Below are 23,920 nucleotides of genomic sequence, written 5' to 3'. Positions count from 1 at the left end.
TCTATATTCTGGTCTTCTATCTGTCAGTCATATGTTTTATGTCTCAATCTGTCTCTCCCATCCAGTGAGTGATCCAAACATACAGTTATCATCAATACTTCTCTGATGTGTCCTTCAAGCATATTTCCCTCAAATCTTTCAACTTCTGCTGTCTCTCTCCATCTTTTCATCTACAGGTATAGCTTGGTCCATCTGTCCATCCTTCTATAGGTCTTTATTTATATATCTTTTCTGTCTTGATTTATAGCTATTGATCTGTCCATCCTTCCTTCCATGCACACTGTATATGTCTCTTAAAAAATACATTCCATTTTTCTGTTTACAATAATTATTCTTAAGGGTTTTTATTAGTTTTATATAAAATGTTGTAATTCTGTTTTTTTTTGTTACTTTAGTGAATAGGAATAAGGATCACCAATTAAAGTTGTTGGTAAGTGAAATTGCCGAGCGTGGCATCATTAAATCACCTCAAAACTTCAAAATAACTAAAGGACATCCTTCTTCCTGGATGGAATCGGATACACATGCATCAATACTCAAATACAATTTTCCTAAGTGCAGCAATTCATAAATTCTATCAAGCTCGGGCTTTTTCCAGAGAGTTTTGGGCATTTCAGGCGCTTGCAAACACAAACACACTAACGTGGCTTTCATGTTTCCTCCACTCTCTTCCTGTGATGCTCAAGTGTCATATGATTGCTGTCACTGAGCTGGATTGATATTTCAGGGCCTGTATATGAGCATTAGCAAAAGTGCTCATCTGCTTGGGATGCAGGTTCTCACACTCTCACATTTATAAGGGTGACGCAGCAGTGAAGGAGTTGTTGACGCGTTAGCTTCACATGTCTGTATGTTCTGAGTGAAAGTGGCCACTTGAAAGATCTCTGCTCTCCCTGGCCAACTTCAGATCATCCGTCCAAGGAGGTTTGACGGTGGAGGTGTGCCTGCACTTCTTTGTAAATATACTTAGTGGACTAGAGGAAAACAGCGTCGTCTTCCGCTATGTGAAGGACTATCAGTGTGGCGTACTTACTGGAAATGGAATAAGAGCAGCTGCTGCGATTTTTCTCCGAATCAAGCCAGCTGTGTTCACGCCCTCAACGGAGCAAAACACACAGAAGTTATCACCAGAAATATATTAAGAAACAGTATTCACTTTAAAGTCTTTAACTGATGTGATTTATTCTTTTCCGTTCTCAAGTTATTTTCGATTCAAGCTATAGTCTTGTTTACAAAAATATTGATTTAAAAATGGTGATGCTGCACCTTAAATATTTCATATTGAATCATAAAACGCAAACAGGCAGATAGAGACGGAATAACTTTATTATGTCCTTTGGGGACAGTCTTTAATTCACCATATTGTCCAAACCCAAACAAAAGGTTGCCTTATTATTGGAACAGATGAATGGGATAGAAAGTGAAATATTCTGCCAGAAAGAAGCTCATTATTCAAATGGTTTTCCATTTTGGTCTGGGAATCACTTATGAGAACAGAAGAGGATTATGAAAGAGGTTGAGAAAGTAACGGCTGCCAACTAATATCAGGGGAATCCCTGAATAAATGAAGCACACAAACACAAAGTGACCCTCCAAGTTCCCATGACATCTGCTACCACACAGCCCAGCTGGTCAAAGCTAAAATGATCCAACCTCAGCAGAAGAATAAAAGATTTTGAATTGACTAGGAACAATACAAGTACCTTTTGCAAACATATTTGAACAGATTGATAAAGCAAGGCCGACCTCTCTCTTATTATTGGTGATGCAACTTAAGTGTGTGGGAGATTTTTCTAACATTGGTGAGAACTGTCAGTATACTGAGCCTTTTGACTGCAAATAAAATAAAATAAAGAAGCAGATGTTGGAGTTAGAAAGTTAGAAATGGAAGGAAATACTTTTGTCAAGTGCTCGCTATATGCAAATGATTAATGTCGGTTTTCTTGGCCAATGGGGCTGGATGGATGGATGGATGGATGGATGGATGGATGGATGGATGGATGGATGGATGGATGGATGGATGGATGGATGGATGGATGGATGGATGGATGGATGGATGGATGGATGGATGGATGGATGGATGGATGGATGGATCTACATAACACAACATCACTTTGGCTTTGGCGTTTTAACGTGCCCGATTCGTCGGTGGCGTATTTAGTAAGCATGCTGCTTGTATTGGATAATGAAAATTGAAGCTGTTTTAGCGAAATGAATGAATAAAATGAGGGATTATGATTGTCATTGAAATAATCATTAAAACATTTGTAGTTCATTACAACTTGTAAATTCAAGATTTCTAGGTTAGCATTGCCAATGTTTTATTATCCTAATATATCCTAATTAGGGATGATAGTGATGACTGGAACGCGACACTTATAGCTAGAGTTGAAACAGCTCTATTGTGTTGCAAGTTATCCCCTTGAGTTTTTTTTTTCATTTTTTTAACAATGCAACCCGTTTTAGTTTGCTTTGCATATTTGCACTCCCAGTACAGTAATTTGGCAGTTGTGCAACAGTAGTGGGAGTTTTGTTGCTCTAATAATGACAATATTTGTGCCACGTTCCTATGATTTCAAACACCATTAGTGGAGGTTCTGGTCATGAGTAAGACAACCCGTTGTGTTATCGTTGTCATAGAAACCAATTCCGAAACCTCTCTTGCTCTTTTCTCCTTTATTTGCGCAAACCTCCCACCCTAGCGTCTGTGGTCTCCCCACCTCCTGCGGTGTTGGCTCTAAATATGCTACTTTTTATTGCTGCATTTCAAAAGTACAAAAATCTTTACTTTGTACATTGCCATTACCGAAAAGTGCTGTTTATCGTGTAGTATGTGAATGAATTTTTGAGAAAAACATATTTTGGCGGCATAATCAATATTTTATTATAGGCTACCTAGGTGTTTGGACAGCATAATCGTCAGTGTTTGTAACTCAAATAATAACTTGTCAAAAGAAAATCAGGCTCAGAGAGCAGTGAGGGAAATAGAGCGAGAGAGGAGATAACCGAGAAAGAATACATCAAGCATGGCTTGTTTGCTGTTGTGCATTGTTTTATGTTTTCTTCTGTCTCAGCTGGCAGAAAAAATAGATTTGTTGCTGAAAATCTCCCATGGAAAATAAAAAAACAAATAAATATTAGCATCATGAAGCAATGCTTGACACATGCTGTTTTCTGTTTCATTTGGCAATGATGGTCAACAATTCTCAAGCGAAAATTGAGGATTTGGATCTCATTTAGGTGAATAAGAAAGGCCCAACTGGTGACAGACTGTAGGCGGACAAACTGAGGCTGGATGCGGCGCCTTGATTTTTTTTCTTTTGTTTTTCACACATACAGTATTATTCACATGGGCAAGGAATAGATTTTAATCATAAAATATGGATTTCTGAATATTTTTTAAGCCTTGAATTTAACTATCAGTGTATGGAACATGTGTTTAAAAATGTTCAAGTTGATAATGAACTATTTATTACAAGAAATTGAAATCAAAAATAAATTATGATGATTTACATTGCAAGCAATATAAAGATTTGTTTGTGCTTTCAACTGTGGATCACACCTTTTTAATGATGTCATTAACAATCATCATTTTAACAGTAATAAAAGAAAATTGTGATATTATTTTTCATGTATAACAAAAAAAAAAATTATTATTACCAGCAACCTTATTGAAAACATAATTCTTCAGCATTGTGCATCATTTCTCTTGTTGCCTTTCAAAAGAAAATTTTACTTTCATGAACTGCACTCTGCACTCTCCCTATTAAAGATGCACTGATAGAATAGGGAATAGAATGCAGAAAAGAAACACTGGCCATAAGTGCACAGCCACACAGATGAATACACATCACTGTGTCTATGTGTTTGAAGTGTTTAATGTTGCAGATTAACGTCACGCACACATGCGCACACGCGCCCTGTATTGGCCCACAATATGGCCCCGCTCCTCAGGAGTTGGCCCATCTGTGACATTTCGAAAGGGCAAGAGAAACATCACATGCACACACACACATATGCATGCACACACTCACCCGCTTTTGACCTCTGCGCAATCAGGTGTCAGCATGACAACCCCCCCCCCACACCCCATACAAAACCTCAATACCAAGATTAACATCAGGAACCGGGATTAAATGGCACCCATAGGGTTTGGACACTCCAGAATAATTTTCACTGAGCAGTTCGATAGTGACAGCACCACATGGAGACACGTACAAATTTAACACTTACATGGCAACACTTTTATACATTGCATACAGCACATGCAAATGACAAAACGGCCTTGGTAACTGCTGATGAAGGCTACAAATGAAATTAGGAAAATAAGGAATTAAATGTGCTTTTTGCAGTAAATTTGATAAGATCTGACATAAATTTGATTTTCGAAACACCTCGCAGGCATGATACAACAATGGAGCCATTTTCGGTCTTACTTGAATCGTGCTCTAGCAATAGTCGCCAATTTGCAACAGCAATTAGCAATAGGAACCCTTGATCTAACAAAACAAATCCAAGCAATTCTATTGAGCAAAACTCCAGCTGCGAGATCATTAAAACATGTATTTCCGTTTTTAAGTGCTCCTATTTATCATGAAGGATTTTTGCTGTCTGTGGTTGAGTGCATTGCTTTTGCTAGAATAAATAAATAAATAAATATATAAATACTAATTTAGCCTCTGGAAGTTGTTGATATCCCACAAAATTTGCTCGCACATCTCTACTTTTATTCTGGCTATATGTTCAAGACGACCACATTTTTTCACTTCATATCTGTGCTTTCACTTGTATTCCCATTTTCTACCTTCAAGATACTCAAAATACTTCAATGCTGTGCCTACTGTAAGGACACTAACATGGCCACAGGGGTCAGGTTGGGCAACGATCCAAGCCGTCCCATAAACACCATAATCATTTTGTCATTTTTCAAATTCAAACCTCCTCGGATACTCTGTCTGCTACAAAGAATGTCGAGAATACTTGTGAAAAAGTGTCTCTGCAATGAAACACTCCCAGCACTGCACTTAGTGCCTATGCTGTCTTACATAACGATGCCTCACCAGCCACCTCACAGCTTGCCCTGGAATCCGCAAGAGGCGTCACTTCCCTACTTTTAAATTGTCCAATTTAGCCAGAGCTCGCCACCTTTGGATTATGATAGCACATCAGGCCTTTTACGCCTCCTCCATAAAACATGTCTCTTGTTGTGATCCGTTTTACTCTTATTGAGCGAATGAAACCGGGATGATACTCTGCTGCAGACAGGCAGTGCTTTTATCCAAGAAGGTTAGCAGAGGAGTTGCTGCTCTGAGACCTGGGCCAGTTGAGCAGGTTGGCCTATGTGGTTATTTTTTTTTTTAAAACGCCTCTGTCCGTCTGTCTGAGTGGCTGCTGCTCCTCAGCGACCTGTGACTCACTTGCTTTGCTGCAGCTGATTGTAATGCTGTGCTACTGCCACCCAATGGACATTGAAATTACAGTACACTCAACAATATGTATGAGAATAGAAATGGGTCACATTTTCCCAAGAACTAAAATAAAACCAATCAGACTCAAAACAAGAAGCATTTCATGTAACATACTTGTATAGAGATGAGTTTGGATGTTGCACCGAACTGGTTAGTCGTAAAGAGCAATGCAATGTTTGTTTAATGAGATCTGCAATTATCAATACCGCTTCTTTCTTTCTTTCTTTCTTTCTTTCTTTCTTTCTTTCTTTCTTTCTTTCTTTCTTTCTTTCTATCTATCTATCTATCTATCTATCTATCTATCTATCTATCTATCTATCTATCACCGGATTGTGTGGATTCTGCGTACACCCGAGTGTGTATTCTGTATTCATTTGGTCGAGGAATCTATAATGACTTCCTCGTTTCCGGTTGAGGGTAAACAAAATACAGTACTGCAAAATAGTCTGAAAATCCAGTCAATAGGGGTGTGCGGACCATTCCCTGTTGTAAAATTACATTGACCTCATGCCCTAAGTGAGGTCCATAATGAGCACTTTTCCAAGTTTGTTTTGGATAAACCTCCACGGCCTGCATAGATTCCAAGGGCCCATGCATTACCCATTGGATATATTTGGCATGAATTAAAACGCTGACTCTGAGCCAGCTCGAGCTCATCAGTCTCTGCAGCCCGGTTCCAAGGGAGACTATTACAGCTCACGGCTTGTGAGATATATTCATTAATAAGATATCGGCACCAGGCTCATTATTTGTATACAGCTTGCATAAAAAGGTCTACACACCCATGTTCAAATGACGTTTTATTGTGTTGAGAAGAAAATGAGACCAAAATCAATCATTTCAAATCTTTTTACATCAGTAATGTAACCTAAAAGCCTTTTTGAGAAGCGAATTAAACTAAGCAGCTGAGATAATGGCGGCTAGGGATTTTGCTGTGTTCGAAGGAAACAAATGGATGGATGGATGGATGGATGGATGGATGGATGGATGGACGGACGGACGGACGGACAGACGGACGGACGGAAGGACGGACGGACGGAAGGATGGACGGAAGGATGGACGGATGGATTATTATTGATTATTTGTGGGCAGTCATCCTTTTTTGTCCTTATGTACAAACCAGTTGATTTCCTTCCAAAATTCACTTGTGATATTGAACTGTCAATGAGGTGCTGACAGGTAACACGCGCACATAGTACATATCCACATACACACACATTATTGAAAGTTGTTACTTTCACGCTTCTTCTTCATGCAGAATTTCATTCGTTGACTGCCAAGGTGCCATAAGTGATAGAAAAGCGACAGCAATTCTACAAAATGGTATTTTCAATTTGCAACATTAAAAAGGTGATATTTTTTGTATCTCCAAATCCTCGGAGATGCCTCTGGTTGTCTTAAATTTTACGACCTCAATTCTTTTACTTTAGCGCGTCTATCTCACAGTTCTAAAGTTCACGGTGTTAATCAAGTGTTCAAAACTTTTTGTGTGATTTTTTTTTCTTGAATGATTTTTTTCCCTCCCCTATTTAATCCAGTTTCTACCAACATTTAAAAAACTACATTGTCCATTGAGTAGACGAGCATGTGTGTAAATGGTTGTTTGTCCTGATGTATCTTGTCATATGCTGAGGACCAGAACAAAATGTAGCGATAAGTCAAGTCAAGTCAAGTTTATTTGTATAGCCCTAAATCACAAGCAGTCTCAAAGGGCTTCACAAAGACAAACAATTGACAATTATTCTCAAAGCATCCCCTGATCTTGAGCTCCCAAAAGGGCAAGGAAAAACTCCAAAAAACCCTACCAGGGGAAAAATGAGAAACCTTGAGAAGGGACCAAAGATGGAAGGATCCCCCTTTCAGGATCACCAGGCTGCAATGGATGCAAAGAGGGCACATAAAATACATAATATGGAAATCATGGACAATAATAATGGATAATGGATAATGATAATGGACTTTAGCTTACCCCGAACACTAATGGTTGGAAGCTCCAGTTAGCACACAACACTAGGACAAGAGTAGCCTATAGAAAAGTGATGACTGGAACTCTCTCGGTGTTTGCTATTATTGCTACCTTTAGTTCACACAAGCTACCTTCCACCCTCATTCATTCACACGTCAATACATTATGTGTTTGAATGTTCACAGGCTGCTCAGAAATGGCCCTATGGCAAATTGTAGCCTTGAAACACAAAGTGAACACTCAACCACCACGGGTGAATAAAGAGTACACGCTGACACAAAAAAAATGAATGGAATTCACGCTCTGCTTTGGTTACCTCATCTCTGTAATTGGCAGCGCTTGTATCTTGACATGCTCAAGTTTAATGTGGTCCAAAAGTGACTGCAATAGAAATAATGAGGATCAGCTATCCAATGCAGAATAATTAATATTTGCCACTTCACAAGTCTTTGGATTCTCTGATGTCTAAATGATCTCCCTCATTTCTGCATGTCATCCATGCAGTGACTTAACAGCGTTTCATTTATTATGAATTCGGCCCGAAATAGGCTGTATAGACTTAATCATTCTTGTGCACTCACTTCTTAGCCTGACCTGTCCAATAACATCATTTTGGAATTCTGGAGATGCTAATTAGGTCTCTGATCTACAAGATTGTGTGAAAGTTGGAGCAACGTATGGAGGCTCGACTAGCTCTTCTCATCTATTGGAACTTGTTTTTCAAGGACTGAATATAAAATAGTGGACATCAGATGAAGTTTAGTTGCAAATTAATTGCTTACAATAATTACATCAATCATACCTGTGCCTCAGATTGCAAAACTTTTAAACATTCTTCTTGTGTGATGCCATTTTGTGAACTCTTAAAAAAATATAAAAACAAAAAACATCCATGGATATTTACATTCTGCAAAAGCACGATTCCAAATTCCTTTTTAAGCCCCTTTTCTCGCTCTTTACACTGCACTCTTTGGCTCATATTTCATTTTCTGCTGCTTAAGCATGCTCAGCTCTCTATTTGCTTTTAGTGACTTGGATAGTCGGTGGCCTCGTCTCACCTGTTCGCCCACCTCATTACCCAGCAGCACATTTGGCAGTCAGCAAACTTGCACCTCCATCTTGCTGCCCTGATGCACTCAGTCTGGAGAGTGGAAGTTATGGCTTGTTGGCTCTCGGTGTCAGTCCATGTTCGTAAGCTATTATGCAAGGTGGCGACATATTTATTGATCAACGTGTAGAAATGATTATAGTCAGTGTCATGGATAAAGATGCAATACGGGCACTTGCATATAAATCCTTCGGGAAGTTATAGCCTTTTTGTCACACCGGTGGTCTAAGTGCTGAAATATTGCAGTGCTGCAGTCACTTGCAAAAACATTAAGTATGACTGCAAAATCTACACAGGTTAGGTGATAGAAAAAAAGATGAATAGAAAAGATAGACTTTTGTTTTTCAGTGATGTGAAACATGGATGTTGTTATTCGATGGCATACATTGAGGTTCGTGGCTGGTGAAGCACCAATATTAAAGCCAAATTCAAACCATTTTTTGTTTGACCTTCACAGTACTTGAAGATCAAGCCTGTTTCCTATTTAAATGTGTCAAAGAATGTTCTAGTAATTTTTGTGTGCTATTATTTTGTTTTCTCTGCTTTTCTTTTGAATGGCGTTATCTGTCGTGCCTTTGGATGTTGTTTGTGTGAAGTTAAATGAGTAATGACTTGTGTATAAAATTTGCTATAAATAAAACTGCCGGGCCTTCTCTTGGCTGAAATGGAAAATAATTTTAATCTCTCAATATTTATTTTCTTGCTTTTTTTTCACTGTTAACTTGCACTTTATTATTGAAGTAAACTGTCAACTATGTGTAAAACTGAAAAGCGGACCCACGGAAATGTATTATTCGCTTTATATATCCACTTTAAATGTGATGTACCGTACGAAAATTCAATTTAAAATACATAGCTATAGTCAAATAATGTGTTTTCATGCACTGATCCATAGAAGCGAGTGGAAACCTCGCAAAATAAATCAAATCAATACATAAACACCGCACAAATTGATACCGCGATACACATGCGCAACCAGTAAGAGGCGCTAATGCGACAAAAGTTGTGAACCCGTTACATTTGAACCGCACCAGAAGAAGAAGTAGGGCAATCGAGACGGAACCCCTGTAAACGCACATAATTGATAACGTTTATGAAGTTATTGCGTAAAGTCGAACAACACGTTTCATTGGGGACGAAAGGCGCCGTAGCAAATTACTGTTTGAGTTCAATAGGACGACTTTTACGGTCGTCCTCCTGGACTAAACCCCGGAAAGCAACAGTAGTAGTGTCTGTCTGGTAAGCATACTATTCTGCTAACTGAACAATACTGATAAGCCATTATTCTTTGCTTACTTGATACCTTGATACTTGATTATTTGCTAATCGTTCATAAAACAGACGCTTTTCACTATGGTTTAAATGACACGACGATCGCTAACACGCATCTGCAGCTACATTCAAACAAGCTAATGTCAATAAACCTCAGCTTGCAAACGTACTGCTTGTTATATTTGAGCTCAAATATTGCAGTGGAATGCATTTATGTATTTAAACCTTGGGTTAACTTAATTTGTCGCTAATATTATTTCATTGTCTTTGTTTATTTTATGTTTACGATTATGTTTGCACGCACTCCTGTTCCAAAGTAACTACTCCAGTGTCACTGGGACAGGTTTTTTAAAATGATTACCTAACAGCATTTCATGGATAAATGTTTTGATGCTGAGCGTTTTATATGATCTTTTAAGTAGTATGGTTTTTATTGATTAATATGCTGTGCAGCAGTCGTCACTAGTTTCATACACGTTTATAAGATTAATAGTCCTTTTCAAATGATTGTCTCAGTAGTGCACTATTTTTTTTTTTAACAAACATGGTTACTCATGAGGGCTTACTAATGAGCTCGTGTGAAAATGTGTATGTATGAATAATATGAATGCATTTCACTTTGTTCTTTTCAGGTATTTGGACAGTTGTTCAGAATGGATCCTGCTCTACTGAGGGACAGGGAGCTGTTCAAGAAGAGAGCTTTGTCCACGCCGGTTGTAGAGAAGAGACCAGCTGCATCAGACTCTGGATCACACAAGAAGAAGAAGCCGAAAACAGAAAAGGAGGGCTCATCAGGGTCTAAACAGATTGCTGGTGAGTTATATTTCCAATCTTTCTGATAACTATTTGAATTAAGTGAGCACACGCCTGTCATCCAAGAGTCTGAGAGAAAGTACATTTGTTGCATTGACCATTTACACAATGCATTTGTCAAACAATGTTTTCTGTTTATATCTCTAAAACGAAAATTAATCCACAAAATGGTGAGTCCGCAGGTGCCAAACAATGAGTTGCTCTCCCTCGGGTACCTGTGAAAATAGGCATTTCAGAATTATGTGTGCGTAAGAAATTGAGACAACCTTTTCAGTGAATATTTTCATTTATCTTTTTATTGTCCCATTTATTTAATCTTGACTGGATCGTCAGCATCTTCTATACTTTTTTTGACTGTTCCTTAAGGTGTTAGCTTTGTTTTTCTGCTCAGTCCGCCAATTCCATGCCGCTTCTATACCACCTCTGTGAGTGGTTCTGGTTCTGGTTCATTGCAGACACTGGTCGTCACGTTGGTGCAATTGCTCGACTCCACCTCCTGTTGTTCCTGTAGTTGTTGTTGCTGCTCGTGCTCATCCTGGTGCTGGTTTTGGTGTTGCGTTCTTTCTTTGGCAAAGCAGCCACAGTCCAGGAACTCATAGAGCACGGCCAAAGTCGCCAGGGATAGCACGGTTAAAATGAATAGCAGTATGATAACAAAGCAGGCCACGTTCCAGCCATCGTGCGGGGAGACTTGGGAGAGAGGAACGGTTTCTGGATGATTGTTGGTGGTGTTTGCTGTTGTGATGTTGAACATGATTCCTGGTTGGAAATCAAATAAATTCAAAGTTATTACTGTACTCACAAAATTTCCTTGGATGGATGTGGATTAGAGATCAACCTAGTTGAGATTGAATCAACAGTGCCAGTATGTTCATGTAAACAAGTATGCTCTGCCACGAGTAGAAAGCTTTCGACATCACAAATCACAAGAGTGATGTCGGAGAAGCGCGCCACGTGGTGGTATTTCTGGGCCGAAGATCATACACTCACAATCTGTAAAAGGGGGTCAACCATTCTGCAGAAATAATACATTTATTCAGAAAACTACAAGCTGCAGAAACAGAGGAAGAGAATTTCCTATCCTCGGGGTTCGAATATTTTAGTCATTAGCAACAGGCCATTTGTTATTTTAGCCAATTCAAAAAGGATAAATTATGCTTAAAAAAAAAAAAAAGACAATCATGAAATTGCGTTGTCTGAGATTGCTATTTAGATCCCAAAACTATATTGGCTGGCAAAACAGTATCTGAAAGTAGGATGTATGTCTGAGATTGCTATTTAGATCCCAAAACTATATCAGCTGGCAAAATAGTATTATCTGGAAATACTATGTACTTTTGCCATGGAAACCTATAAAATACTACATTACCAAGACATTGCATCTACCAACCCTTAGTGAGCCCCACCCCAGTCCTCCTATAGGACCAGCTCTCTGGACACACACTCGGCGGCCTGTTGTTGATTTGTCAGCGAGGGTTTCAGTTTCCACACGAGGGCACGTTAATGCTAGCGAAGCGTAACCAAATGGATTCATGTTCATTTTATAGCATGTATGTTCCATCTTGGCCCAAATGTAAGTTTGCATCCATCTCTGCTAGTACATTATGTACTAAAATTTACCCTGGATATTTAAAGATGCATCAGGAAACCTCTGCCGTTGCATCGTCTGAGCACAGCCTGCATTCCTTGTGTTCATCTTAAAAAAAACAAGAAAAAGAGGAAACCCACCTGATAATGAGGTCCTGCGAGGACGCAAGTCAATAGATGCTCTTGCTTCCTTTTGCCGCCCCACCTATGTCTTCCCCTCCGCTCCCTCCCTCCCTTTGCGTTCACTCCTCCTCCGCGTTCGCATGCAGCATCGACCGCGGCTCCTCGCAGAGCCTCATGGCTGAGGACCAGCTCCTCTCACTCATTGGCCCTTTCCCCCCGGCTCCGTCTTCGATCCATTTGTTACTCGGCCTGTCACAATTCCAGCGAGCTGCCCACAGAGAAGCTCAGCAGTCGTCGTTGCTCCCGCCCACTCTGTTAATCATTCATGATTCGGTGCAGCTCTCTGCTCTGATTGGAATGTCTCTGCAGTCTCCATGGGCTGTGTTTTCTCATTGGACTCGCGACATATACTGGGACGGGGGTTAGGGTGATTTGTTTTGCATGCTGTACAGCTTTGCAAGTAACTTAACACACACAATACATTATTATATGAATCAGTGTCATGTATGATTCTCAGAAAGCAAATTGACTGCTGGTTGCTTCATGATCATCATCATCATCATGATGATGATGATGGTTGCTGTCAAATAGTTATTCCTCCTTTGCTTCAATTTTGTCATTTTTGTCTTAATTGTTGTCACTCCTGTTACTGCTTTTTAAATTCTGGTTGTTAATACTGTATAGTGTTTTGATTAATGTCATCTAATTTTCTTCTCTAATTTCTTTCCAGAGTCTAGTAATGGGGGCTTCAACATTAAGACCAGCTCCGGCTACAAGTTTGGTTGTCTTGCAAAGATAGTCAATTACATGAAGGTATGGTTTACATTTGGTTTACACACCAAACAGACTGAAGTTGCAATTAATGTATCATTGATTACACAAAAAAAAAAAACACATATCTGCAATATGGATCTAATTCAATAAATTCATCATTCAACTGCACCCTGATATGTTCTGGTTACACAGACAAGACATCAGAATGGCGATACACACTTCCTGACTTTAGAGGAAATTCTGGATGAGACCAAACTTCTTGACATCAGCCTAAAACAAAAGCAGTGGCTTATGACTGAGGTCTGTATACACCAATTCTCCAAAATGTTCTCATTTAGCACTGCGTTCTTTTCCAATTTCTGCAGATAAAAATGCTGTTCCTGCTGAACTTTGAATGGTGTGCATTCTCTCCTCACTGCAGGCATTGGTCAGTAATCCAAAAATTGAGGTACGGGATGGCACATATGGCTTCAAGCCCAAATACAATCTGAAGGACAAAAAAGCTTTATTGAGGTTGCTGGACAAACATGATCAGCTGGGCTTGGGAGGAGTACTGCTAGATGAAGTAGAGGAGGGGCTGCCAAACTCTGCTAAGGCCATCAAGGTAACTCCAATCAAACATTCCTCTTATTTTGATCAGTCTCTTTAACAGCAAATTGCATCATTAACATACGACTCTTCTCAAATAATTGTTTTCAGGCTTTGGGGGATCAAATCACATTTGTGACAAGACCCGATAAGAAGAAGATTTTGTTCTACAATGATAAACACTGTCAATTTCTGATGGATGAAGGTCAGTGTCCACTCATCTTTTTCTGTTTATTTAGGCAGTGACATTTTGCAAAACAAACAGAGGTGTTTTCAATGTAGTTTTCTCTCATTTGCCATCAATTATACTGTACATATGAACCTATAATGAAAATTTGAATCAATGTAAGATGTTTTATTAATTTGGCTAAAATATTGTTTTCTGTTTAATGGTAGAATTTCAGAAACTATGGAGGAGTGTTCCAGTGGATTCCATGGATGAAGAGAAGATTGAAGAGTATTTGAAAAAGCAAGGCATCACCTCCATGCAGGAATCGGGGCCAAAGAAAGTGGTCGGTATCCAACTGGTTTTGAATCAATTTGATTTACAAATAGCTAGAAGGTCAATCTTAAGTTTTGTACGCAATATCGTTGGACACATTATTTTTCGAGGAGCCACAATCGAATTAGCTTGAAGCTCAGAAAGATGAATTCCTTTGAGTCCATCTGCCTCGAAAGCTCCTCTCAACTCAAGCTTCGATTGCCTCTCATATTTCAGTGGAAATGAATGAATCGCAAACATCACTGCCAAACCCGCCCTCACTGTTTTGTTGTTTCCCGCAGTTACCAGTTCAAAAGAGGAAGAAGCAAGCTGGTCAGCGAAAAAGACACTTCAAGACCCACAACAACCATTTGGCAGGGGTACTGGAGGACTATGCAGATGGTGTGCCGGTTAAAAAGTGAAATTAAACACTTGGAAGATGGACGGCTTAAATACTGTATTATCCAATTTTGCTCCTTGTGAATAGTGACTACTTTGTGGTATCCATTTTAGAAATTGAGCCAAAAAGACATTTGAGGACAGGATATCAATTACCTAAGATTCTTTCAGAGAAAGCCATCATTGAAAGGAGCTAACGCCACTTTACAAACAAAACCAGGCTGAAATGTGTGTAAATAGAAATTTTTTTTTTTCCTTAATGACACTTAAACACAAAAAGTGTGTACAGTATACGGAAGAAGATATTTTCAGAAATGCTTCTTAAGTTCAATTTCTCTTCTGATAAGTCACCCACCCTTTTCATAAAAAGTGCAGAAGAAAGATTTGTGTTGCGCGTCACAGAGATGTCATACGGCATGCAACGTAATTGGATCTCATCACATGATATTTCAGGTCTTTTACTTTGCAGGGCCATTCCATCCTGCTTTTAATAAAAAATACTGTCAAACAAACTCCTTAGACATGTCTTTCTAATGTTTTCTAAATTTCTTGTAATTTTGCATTTTTATTTTTGTAGAATGAATATGCAAGATGTTACTACATTAGCAAACCTTCCATGCTAATGGTGAGTAGAACAAAAATACCTACAAAAGCAAAGAGCTGGAGTGCAAAATTGATCAAATTTAATTGATCAGATCATATTAGTTAGTTAGCACAGTAGCATAAAGGTATTGTGGTTAGTAGAAAATACCAGTAAGGAAAAAGTACTGATGAAAATAAAGTTGTTTTTTTATATTGACATATCATTTCAGCTTGAGCTACTTTGTATTTTGCTATTCACAATTCCAACTTGAATTATGATTGCTTAACTATGGCTGGCTTTTATGGTTTTCTTCAAGTGATGGTAATTGGGCAAAATCTTCATTAAGAAATCGAGCTGAAGTGTTTGAGGCTGTAACAATAGAGAAGAAATATTTATGCAGAAGGAGGATTTTTCTGTTGTTTTAACAATTTGCCAACACTTACCTGTGGTCTCTCAGTCTGAACCCGCCTCATACATCCAGAACCATAAAGGACCGTGTTCTCGGGTATGACCTCACAGGTGTTCACCTGGCAGAAGGCCCCGATGATGCAGCCACTAGTTAGGATGACGTTCCTACCTACATCAGCTAGACAACATAGCGGAGTAATTACTGCAAACTGGAATGAAAACAATACTGCAAATTGTAATCGGTGGAAGTAAAACTCACCTTTTGATTCTATTACATTGTTGTCTCCAATTTTAAGGGCTTGTGACACTGAGGAATCAGTTGAGGCAAATGTGGATTATTTGGACTGGTCAAAAACGACATAAATATATGAAGAAAAAAAAATCTGTGAGCTAATGATAGCATATAAAAGGATACAGCAGCCAACTTCAAATACATTGTTGATACCAATGGTCATCGTCTTTGGTTCCACTTCAACATCTGGTGTGATGTTTTCTGGGTAACTATAATTATAGAAGCACACATTAACATTTTAGTCCATGCAACATTGCAGCCAAACACTTCACAATAATTCATATTTTTTTACGTTTACTATCAAATTGGTGTATTCAGACATTCTATAAGTACTGGTAGAAAACAATGCATGGAATGAAAACATATAAAAAAAAACTTTTGGATAGATGACCTGGATTAAGTAGATAAAAAGTGATTGTAAACACAATTTTTGACATCAGTTGTCACTGACATCCTGTGTCACCTGTTAATAATGACAGCTTGTTCCTCGATCAAGTTGCCTTCTCCAATCACAATGGGTCCTGCTTCTGCAATAATTCGTGCTTTTGGGTGGACCACTGTCCTTGGGCCTGAGTGGAAGCAAAATATGCAGTTGCTACATTGTTGTCAACCGTGAACTTGTGCATGTAAGCTAGCCAAAGCGAAGCATCCTACCTATAGTGACATCCCCCTTAATTTCACTTTCAACACACACCACAGCTCCTGCTGCAATCTTGACACTGAAAAAAAAAAACACATTACAGATGCTGTCAATTTGGCTAACATCTTAGCACTGTTATTAAGCTACTACATATAGCTGCCCAACACAGCCTTCACTTCACGTCAACAATACAATGAATTTATCATTTGGTCAGTCCCGAGCACTAAATAAGCAAGTCGATCGTCTTTTAGAGATGCGTGTACATACTACCTTTTCTGAGCGTTTTGTTTATCCGCCATTGTAATGGATGGAATCAGAAGGGAGTCGTCTTGCTCGATAAAACAGCACTCGATAATCGACTTGACGACCTTACCGTTGAAGTTACGGGGCATGCGCAAATGCCTCTGGTTATGGAACAGATCTCGATCACGTCTCTTGTATTGTTGCTCATCTGTTATTTTCAAACGCATACTCCAGTCTTCATGTTTGTTTGAAATTACTGAAACGGATTACTACATTTCATATATAAACACAACGTGGTCACAAAAGCAATACAATGTCAATATTTTCTCTTTTATTTACCAACAGTGTTGTCTTAGTGAATAATATACCAAAAGGAACGTGCGTCAATATACAATAATAATGAAAGTTGGTGTTGCAATGTACTTTGACCCTTCTCGCTTCCACTAATACCAAAAAACAGGATCAAGTCGGAAGTGAAATCTGTCTGCTATGGTAAAAGGGAACATAAACAAAAACATTGATGCAACGACAGTCACCGCGGCTGAAAAGGCGCAAGAGAGTGAGATGGCAAAATCCAAGAAATATAGCACCATGTATTATTCAATTATTGTCTCGCTAGTCGCCATTTGTTTTTCACCGCTGAAAGCCGAACTGCCTTCTTGTAAGTATATTCTTCAAGGTAAACTCGCGTTGGGATTCTCCTAAGTTAGCTCTCAAGCTAACAGCTAAATCACTGCACCTTCCACGTGTCTTAAATATCCCCTTTCCCTTCTTGTGAGATCATTGTATTCAATTGAGTCCTATGTAGTTCCTAAATATAATGCGTTTGATTAAACCCTGTGTGATCAAGATCACATCATCATTTGAAACCAATTTTAAACTGGCACTAAAAATGAGTGTCCAGCCAACCTTGCATCCACCCAAATCATATAAATTGGCTTTCAGATTTTCAAAATTCCCTCTTGGAGGTATTTATCGGATTAAATGATCATGTGATTGTACAGCCAGCCCACTAGCTCACATGCTTCTTTCTTTAAGGCATTAACATTAACCGTGTCAAGGGTAAAGCGTTATGGATAATGGATGGATCTCTGTATGCTCATTTCCCCCCCACATCAAATTCCACAATCGTCTCATTGGTTGTATTAATATAATAATGCTGACAGGAAGTCATTTTTGTGAGGTAAGATGCAGTGCGTTTCTAGTTTAGATTCTAATCCGTTTTAGCCATGACGAGCCTTTCTCTCAGATTTTTTTTACAATTGATTCTGCACGTTTGAATGTGATTCAAATCAGATGTGATTGATTTAATATCCTCGTTGCTGCAAAACGTGTGTGGGTGCGGTCAGATGCAAAGGAAAAAGAAGGAACTTATTCATTGCATGCTTAATACACACAAACACAGATGCAAAGTGGATGTCATTTTCTGCTTGTTGTTCTGTCTACAGCTGGAATATTTCAATCAAAACACCACCCAAACCTAAAAATGGATGAAGCATTTTTGACAGTCATCAATGAGCTGGATACCGATGTGGAGGTGTCCTGGGTGTCACAGTGGTGTTATCAAGTAAATGCACATTCATAATTTTCTTAATATGTGCAGTTTTTAAAAAAAATCTTTCTTTTTGTGTGCGTTAGTGTCTTTATCAGCAGCTTGGGGTGATTCCTGCTGTCATAAATCCAGGTCAGCCAACCTCGGGAAAGTTCATCGTAAGCACACAGCATGGAATTACACTCCAAGTCAACAGCACCTCTTTCAACCTGGACGTCTGCTCGTAAGTTGAAGATACCACAACATTTCATTATAATGGGAACAGTAAATAAAATGGGGGAAAATGAGCAACATGTAAAAACAATGAATAATGCAAATACCATTGTTGAAACTAGACCTGATTAAGGGAAGCGGATCCAGATTTTATTGCAAAACAGGATATCTGGACTTTGTGAACCAGTTTCATTGTTATATACTTTATTATTCCTCTCCAAATCTGTTTACTTGTTTTTTTTTCATTGCTCCAGAGTAGATCCTTTGAGTTTAGCATTTGTTATGCGTTCTTGCTGGTTAAAGTCTTTTCATTTTTTTTAGAGTCTTTGATAAGCATTTTCCCTAAGAATAGTCGCCAATCAATTATTTCTGTTATCGCTGCATTATGTAACAATCAAATTCTCTTTCATCTGCAGAGTTCCATTCCATTTTGGGGAGCAGGGCAACTACTCTCTATGGGTCAAAAATATAAATAACACTGCGGTCAACTGCTCCATAGTGACTAACACAGTCCCAGTAAATAGTTACATACGTAAGTCCATCACACAAAATATAATGAAGTGTCATTTTACATGTTGATGCAATCTCAATCTCTGTTTTTCAATCCACGCAGCCATTTTGGTAGCATTCCTTGTCTTTGCTGGACTGGGATTATTGTATGCTTTGGGAAGAGCAATATTTGCGTAAGTCATGACATGATAAATGATGGCCTAATTTAAATAATTTTGACTCTGAGTTAGACTTTGTAACCAAATATTTATCTTGTTAACAGACTTGATTTAGTAAGGGGTATCCTCTTCAGAATTGGTGGCACCATGGAGACGGAGAGGTTGATCAACTCTGTGAGTGTTTATTCATGCACATGTGGCTATTACTTTCGTTGGCTGTTTGCATTGTAAAGTGTACTCAAATATAATGGATGCTCTGCTTATGTGTCTCTCCAGGAGCTGGGCTCCCCTGGAAGGATAGTGACGCCAATGACCGACAACATCCTTCCGCCCTCGCCCAATCCCGGCAAGAGGCTGCGATCTCTAGACACATTCAGAGGGTAAGCCTTCTTTTGTTTCATGGAATCCTCTCAACTACTATGTCAGGAGACCCATTTGGTTTTGTGTCCAGTCTTGGAAAGTGCTAGGAAAAGGAATATATTTCTTTTTCTTTTTTTTTTTTTTTTTTAAACCAGAGTTAGATTGTAACTGAATTATTGAGTCCTGCTGTCATGTTGCTTACTTGACAGGATCTCCTTGATTATTATGGTATTTGTGAACTATGGAGGAGGACGATATTGGTTCTTCAAACATGAGAGCTGGAATGGTGAGGATGTTTTTCTGCTGTCTTTCATCACAACAGATCCTTAACTATTTTTTTCTTATTTATAAAAGGGATTGTTTGCTCTTTGTATCATTCCAGGCCTAACTGTTGCAGATCTGGTCTTTCCTTGGTAAATGATCCAAGTTACAATTGTCATGTCCGATTTTTGCAGTTCTTATTTACGGTTGTCATGATCTCTAGAACTCACTTCTCTTTTCAGGTTTGTTTTTATTATGGGAACATCCATCGCACTTTCAATCAATTCCATGCTGCGCTCAGGCTTCAGCCGCACGTCACTGCTGAAGAAAGTAATGTGGAGGAGCTTACAGCTTTTCTTTATTGGCGTCCTGGTTATCAATCCCCACTACTGCCAGGGTTTTTGTGAGTATGAGCTTTTTGCTATTCACCTGTGTTTACTTCTGTTCTTGATGTAATTCTACTCCACATCGCAGTGTCGTGGGACAACCTGCGGATCCCGGGTGTGCTGCAGCGCCTGGCCTGGTCATACCTTGTTGTAGCCTGCCTGGATCTGTTGGTGGCAAGGGCTCATCTTGATGTCCTACCAACGGTTAGACAATTAGAGCTATAAAGATGTGTATTGTTAAGAGGTCTGTAGAGAAATACATGGCTTTGTTCCCCCCCCCCCCCCCCCCCCCCCAGGATGGATGGTGGTCCTCTTGCATTGATGTATTGCTCTACTGGCCAGCCTGGATCTTTGTACTCATCCTCGAAATCATTTGGCTCTGCCTGACTTTTCTGCTTCCTGTACCTGGCTGCCCAACGTGAGTCAAAAATAGATTTCACTTGGGTGGTTTGTTAGCAGTTCAACCCACAACCTGTACAACCTGACAAGTTGCTTTTATATTGGCAACTGCTTTTACATTGTTGTGAAATTGACTCTCCTGTATTCTCTCTTTTGCAACAGTGGCTATCTTGGTCCAGGTGGGATTGGAGACATGGGCATGTATGCAAATTGTACTGGCGGAGCAGCTGGCTTTGTTGACCGCTGGCTTCTTGGAGAAAACCACATTTACCAGACGCCCTCAGCGAGGGTTAGTGAAGGACAAATACAACAACTGACTATTCCATGGAAACATAAAATATTGTTATTGCAAACTTTGTTGTTTTCTACTGAAGGTCATTTATGCAACACACATACCGTATGATCCCGAGGGGGTTCTTGGCAGCATCAACTCCATTGTTATGGCTTTTTTGGGGTTACAGGTAAATCTTTCCGTCTCCAAATGTTTGTCTTAGACACTTATTGTCAGACCGCCGTTAAAGAATGAAACACCCGCATTGGTCACTGACAAAAGTGGAATGCATAATTACAGCTACAGACGCAAATAAAGAAAATACTGTACTAACCAAATAATTTCAGTGACCACTGGTGGGCTTTTCTTTCTTAGCGGAAGGGTACCAACTAAAGACTGCAAAAGGTTTTAACCATTGTCTATTCAACTTTCTCAGGCAGGAAAGATAATCTTACACTACAGAGATCTTCATTCAAGTATTATATCAAGATTTCTCATTTGGGGTTTCTTTTTGGTGAGCACACTTTATCAACAAGTACTTTATTATTATTCACCTGCACAGTAATATGAGAGCCAATGATTCGGTAAATATTGCACCACTGCAACGCATATTGCTAAATCTATACCACAGTGTCAGGGAGCCGTATTGATCTGTCGGGAAGGTTACATTTGTGTATTATATCATCCGAGAATGTACAGTTCAAGCTTATTTTATGCTTGGAAATTTTATATCACAGCTTTTTTTTTTTTTTTTTTTTTTTTTTAACATCTGTGATGGGATACCAATAGGACAATCTAATGTAATAAAATATTTTTTCTGTAAAACACAGGGCATCTTATCAGCTGTTCTCACCAAGTGTTCCACAAACCAGGGCTTCATTCCTGTCAATAAGAATTTATGGTAACTATGACGTTTTATGGTCTCTCAATATTTTTGCCAAAATACTTATAATAATGTATATACCTTTTTATTTCTAGGTCTCTGTCCTATGTGACAACACTCGCCTGCTTTGCCTTTGTACTGCTTGTTCTGATCTACTACACCGTCGATGTGAAAAAGTGGTGGTCTGGAGCTCCATTCTTTTACCCAGGTGAGCACTGCAAATTCCAACTTCGGATTCCATTTAGGTGGACTTCAGCAATCCATCAAATACAAACCTCTGAAAATACTCATCGAGGCGAATTTGCATTTTTTTTATTTGATTAAAACCAGGCATGAACTCCATCCTTGTGTATGTGGGCCATGAGGTGTTTGAAGACTACTTCCCCTTCCGCTGGCGCATGGTCAACACTCAGTCCCATGTTGAGCACCTCACCCAGAACCTGGTGGCAGTTTCTTGTTGGGTTCTCATCTCCTACGTGCTATACAGGAAAAAGATATTCTGGAAAATCTAAGAGGTTTGGTGGATTCTTCTAAAATGCTCAGAAAATGGATGTTAAGGGACTTTAAATCACATCTGGCCTGGATTTCAAGATCTTTATGACTGTTGTGCTTTCATAATCTTAATGTTTTTGCTATTTTGCTCACATACATACTGTATAACTGCACTGAATGACTTTTCACATTGCTTTCCTAGCAGCTGACTTGTGCTGGATATCTTGTGACTCAGGAAGAAGTGGGACCAAAATAGACATGTTGAGAATATGATGACGTTAGAGTTAATCCTTTTTTTTCTTCTTCTCAACACTAAGAATTAATTTTTAATTCCTCATTTTGCACAGCTCGCAAGTATGAAAGGAATCACATGTAGCTGTCCTTGCCCTTTGTAGGCCACTTGGACCTTGATATCCTTACCAAACATTCACTCTCACTTTTGATATTTTGCTTCCATCTAAAACTGAAAACATTTGATCATATGGTAATGAACCAAGTGCTATTTCAGATCTCTGCATGCGATAAATCCTACATATTGCCAAAAAGTCAATTTTGTATTACAAGATCACCTTTTTTGTTGATGTTTTGTGTTTTATAGAAGTATGCAAGAGTGTGCCTTTTTTGGCTCAGGTATCCTAAAACAGTTACAACAAAAGTAAAGGAACTTTTGTGCTGCCTGACTTTCTCAGTGGCTTTTCAGTTACACATAAAAAAAATTGTTGTCTTGAAGTGATTCATTTTATTTTGCCTTGATGATCTTTTGCTGGATGTATTTGCCAGTATGTTCAGTGTGGCACCTTTCAAAATATTCCTTGGTCATACAAAATTCCAATTGTCTGATTTTGTTTTGTTATCTATACTTTTCCTGTTAATACATCGCAATAGTTTTATATGAGTAGAATATGTTTAAATGTGGGTTTAAAAAAATGGTTGCATGTTTGCAATGTATGTGTGCTTATAACGTACATCTGTATTTATATAATAAAGAGAAAGTTGACAGAACTTGCAGTTCCTTACATCATTACTTTGGTATGTAACAAGCGTTAATATGTATTTTTTGCATGAATCTGTTTCTTTTGGATATGTTTGATTTATTAAGTATTTGCCAAGTGTCAATTTGCATGAAGGATGCAGGTCAGTTTTTGTGGAACATGTTTTCTTTTTAAATAACAAAATGTAATGTAAATAAAGAGTTTCAGATCCCATCATTGATTAACAAATGCACACTATTTTATTTTAAATTGCTAAGAAAATAACCCACTTGAATTGGGCTTCACATTTGAGTGCATGACAATATTCTCATCTGATGGCGATGTTATGGACATGTACAGCTGTGCATTTTTATGATACAATTTGTCAATCCCACTTTTTATGCATGAAAAGAAATAGTACTCTTGACTATTCTTACACTTCATTTGTATCCTTTGCAATCTGTACAGTAGTGCATAGTTTTCTTTGCACTAAGGCTGAGACTTACAAGCAGAAATAATAATTTATCTTGCATAGATGTTTCTGCTGTGGTGGCCAGTGAGCCGATGTGACATTTAACCGTCGTACAGCGTTACAACACGTCTCCATACTTGCTTCATTGCTCAACACAGCGTGGGAATGTAGACTGTAACGTCCTTGAGAAGAAAAAAACAGATGTGTGAGGTTTTTTTTTTTGTTGTTGTTGATCTCGCGATATCAC

General features: G+C 38.8%; 4 protein-coding genes across 4 annotated transcripts; 2 read left to right on the top strand and 2 right to left on the bottom strand.

The window, feature by feature from the left end:
• Window positions 1–9,525: 9,525 nt before the first annotated feature.
• Window positions 9,526–15,106, top strand: gtf2e2 (general transcription factor IIE, polypeptide 2, beta). The gene is made up of 8 exons (XM_085912174.1): window positions 9,526–9,781; window positions 10,447–10,627; window positions 13,068–13,150; window positions 13,304–13,411; window positions 13,533–13,715; window positions 13,811–13,904; window positions 14,096–14,211; window positions 14,483–15,106. Exons 2-8 carry the CDS (start codon window positions 10,468–10,470, stop codon window positions 14,600–14,602), a joined length of 864 nt encoding a protein of 287 aa, XP_085768300.1. The 5' UTR covers window positions 9,526–9,781; window positions 10,447–10,467; the 3' UTR covers window positions 14,603–15,106.
• Window positions 10,938–11,381, bottom strand: smim18 (small integral membrane protein 18). The gene has a single exon (XM_085912944.1). The coding sequence runs from the start codon at window positions 11,379–11,381 to the stop codon at window positions 11,040–11,042; it is 342 nt and encodes a 113-aa protein (XP_085769070.1). The 3' UTR covers window positions 10,938–11,039.
• On the bottom strand, window positions 13,390–16,939 carry dctn6 (dynactin subunit 6). Its single transcript, XM_085912175.1, has 7 exons — window positions 16,773–16,939; window positions 16,517–16,581; window positions 16,326–16,431; window positions 15,986–16,071; window positions 15,830–15,877; window positions 15,606–15,748; window positions 13,390–15,531 (listed from the first exon to the last, which is right to left on the bottom strand). Exons 1-7 carry the CDS (start codon window positions 16,892–16,894, stop codon window positions 15,445–15,447), a joined length of 657 nt encoding a protein of 218 aa, XP_085768301.1. The 5' UTR covers window positions 16,895–16,939; the 3' UTR covers window positions 13,390–15,444.
• On the top strand, window positions 16,925–23,421 carry hgsnat (heparan-alpha-glucosaminide N-acetyltransferase). Its single transcript, XM_085912172.1, has 18 exons — window positions 16,925–17,406; window positions 18,194–18,312; window positions 18,384–18,520; window positions 18,927–19,042; window positions 19,124–19,193; window positions 19,283–19,352; window positions 19,455–19,558; window positions 19,748–19,824; window positions 19,921–19,951; window positions 20,042–20,202; window positions 20,274–20,389; window positions 20,482–20,603; window positions 20,747–20,873; window positions 20,959–21,045; window positions 21,292–21,369; window positions 21,686–21,756; window positions 21,834–21,946; window positions 22,069–23,421. The coding sequence occupies exons 1-18, from the start codon at window positions 17,235–17,237 to the stop codon at window positions 22,248–22,250; spliced, it is 1,953 nt and encodes a 650-aa protein (XP_085768298.1). The 5' UTR covers window positions 16,925–17,234; the 3' UTR covers window positions 22,251–23,421.
• The last annotated feature ends 499 nt before the right edge of the window (window positions 23,422–23,920 follow it).

Source organism: Syngnathus leptorhynchus, chromosome 5 (assembly GCF_054491065.1).
Source record: "Syngnathus leptorhynchus isolate UIUO chromosome 5, UIUO_Slep, whole genome shotgun sequence".
Lineage (NCBI taxonomy): Eukaryota > Metazoa > Chordata > Actinopteri > Syngnathiformes > Syngnathidae > Syngnathus > Syngnathus leptorhynchus.
Note: the sequence above shows the minus strand (reverse complement) of the source record. Positions and strands in the feature narration are given on the sequence as shown.

Bases quoted from the DNA above. Each gene is read 5' to 3' on its own strand.
- hgsnat (XM_085912172.1), top strand. From the start codon at position 17,235: ATGGTAAAAGGGAACATAAACAAAAACATTGATGCAACGACAGTCACC. The intron at 21,370-21,685 runs GTGAGCACACTT...TGTAAAACACAG, and splicing joins TCATTTGGGGTTTCTTTTTG to GGCATCTTATCAGCTGTTCT. The intron at 21,757-21,833 runs GTAACTATGACG...TTTTATTTCTAG, and splicing joins CCTGTCAATAAGAATTTATG to GTCTCTGTCCTATGTGACAA.
- dctn6 (XM_085912175.1), bottom strand. From the start codon at position 16,894: ATGCCCCGTAACTTCAACGGTAAGGTCGTCAAGTCGATTATCGAGTGC. The intron at 16,432-16,516 runs GTAGGATGCTTC...GCTTCCACTCAG, and splicing joins TAAGGGGGATGTCACTATAG to GCCCAAGGACAGTGGTCCAC. The intron at 15,532-15,605 runs GTAAGTGTTGGC...CTATTGTTACAG, and splicing joins TTCAGACTGAGAGACCACAG to CCTCAAACACTTCAGCTCGA.
- smim18 (XM_085912944.1), bottom strand. From the start codon at position 11,381: ATGTTCAACATCACAACAGCAAACACCACCAACAATCATCCAGAAACC.
- gtf2e2 (XM_085912174.1), top strand. From the start codon at position 10,468: ATGGATCCTGCTCTACTGAGGGACAGGGAGCTGTTCAAGAAGAGAGCT. The intron at 10,628-13,067 runs GTGAGTTATATT...ATTTCTTTCCAG, and splicing joins AGGGTCTAAACAGATTGCTG to AGTCTAGTAATGGGGGCTTC. The intron at 13,716-13,810 runs GTAACTCCAATC...AATTGTTTTCAG, and splicing joins ACTCTGCTAAGGCCATCAAG to GCTTTGGGGGATCAAATCAC.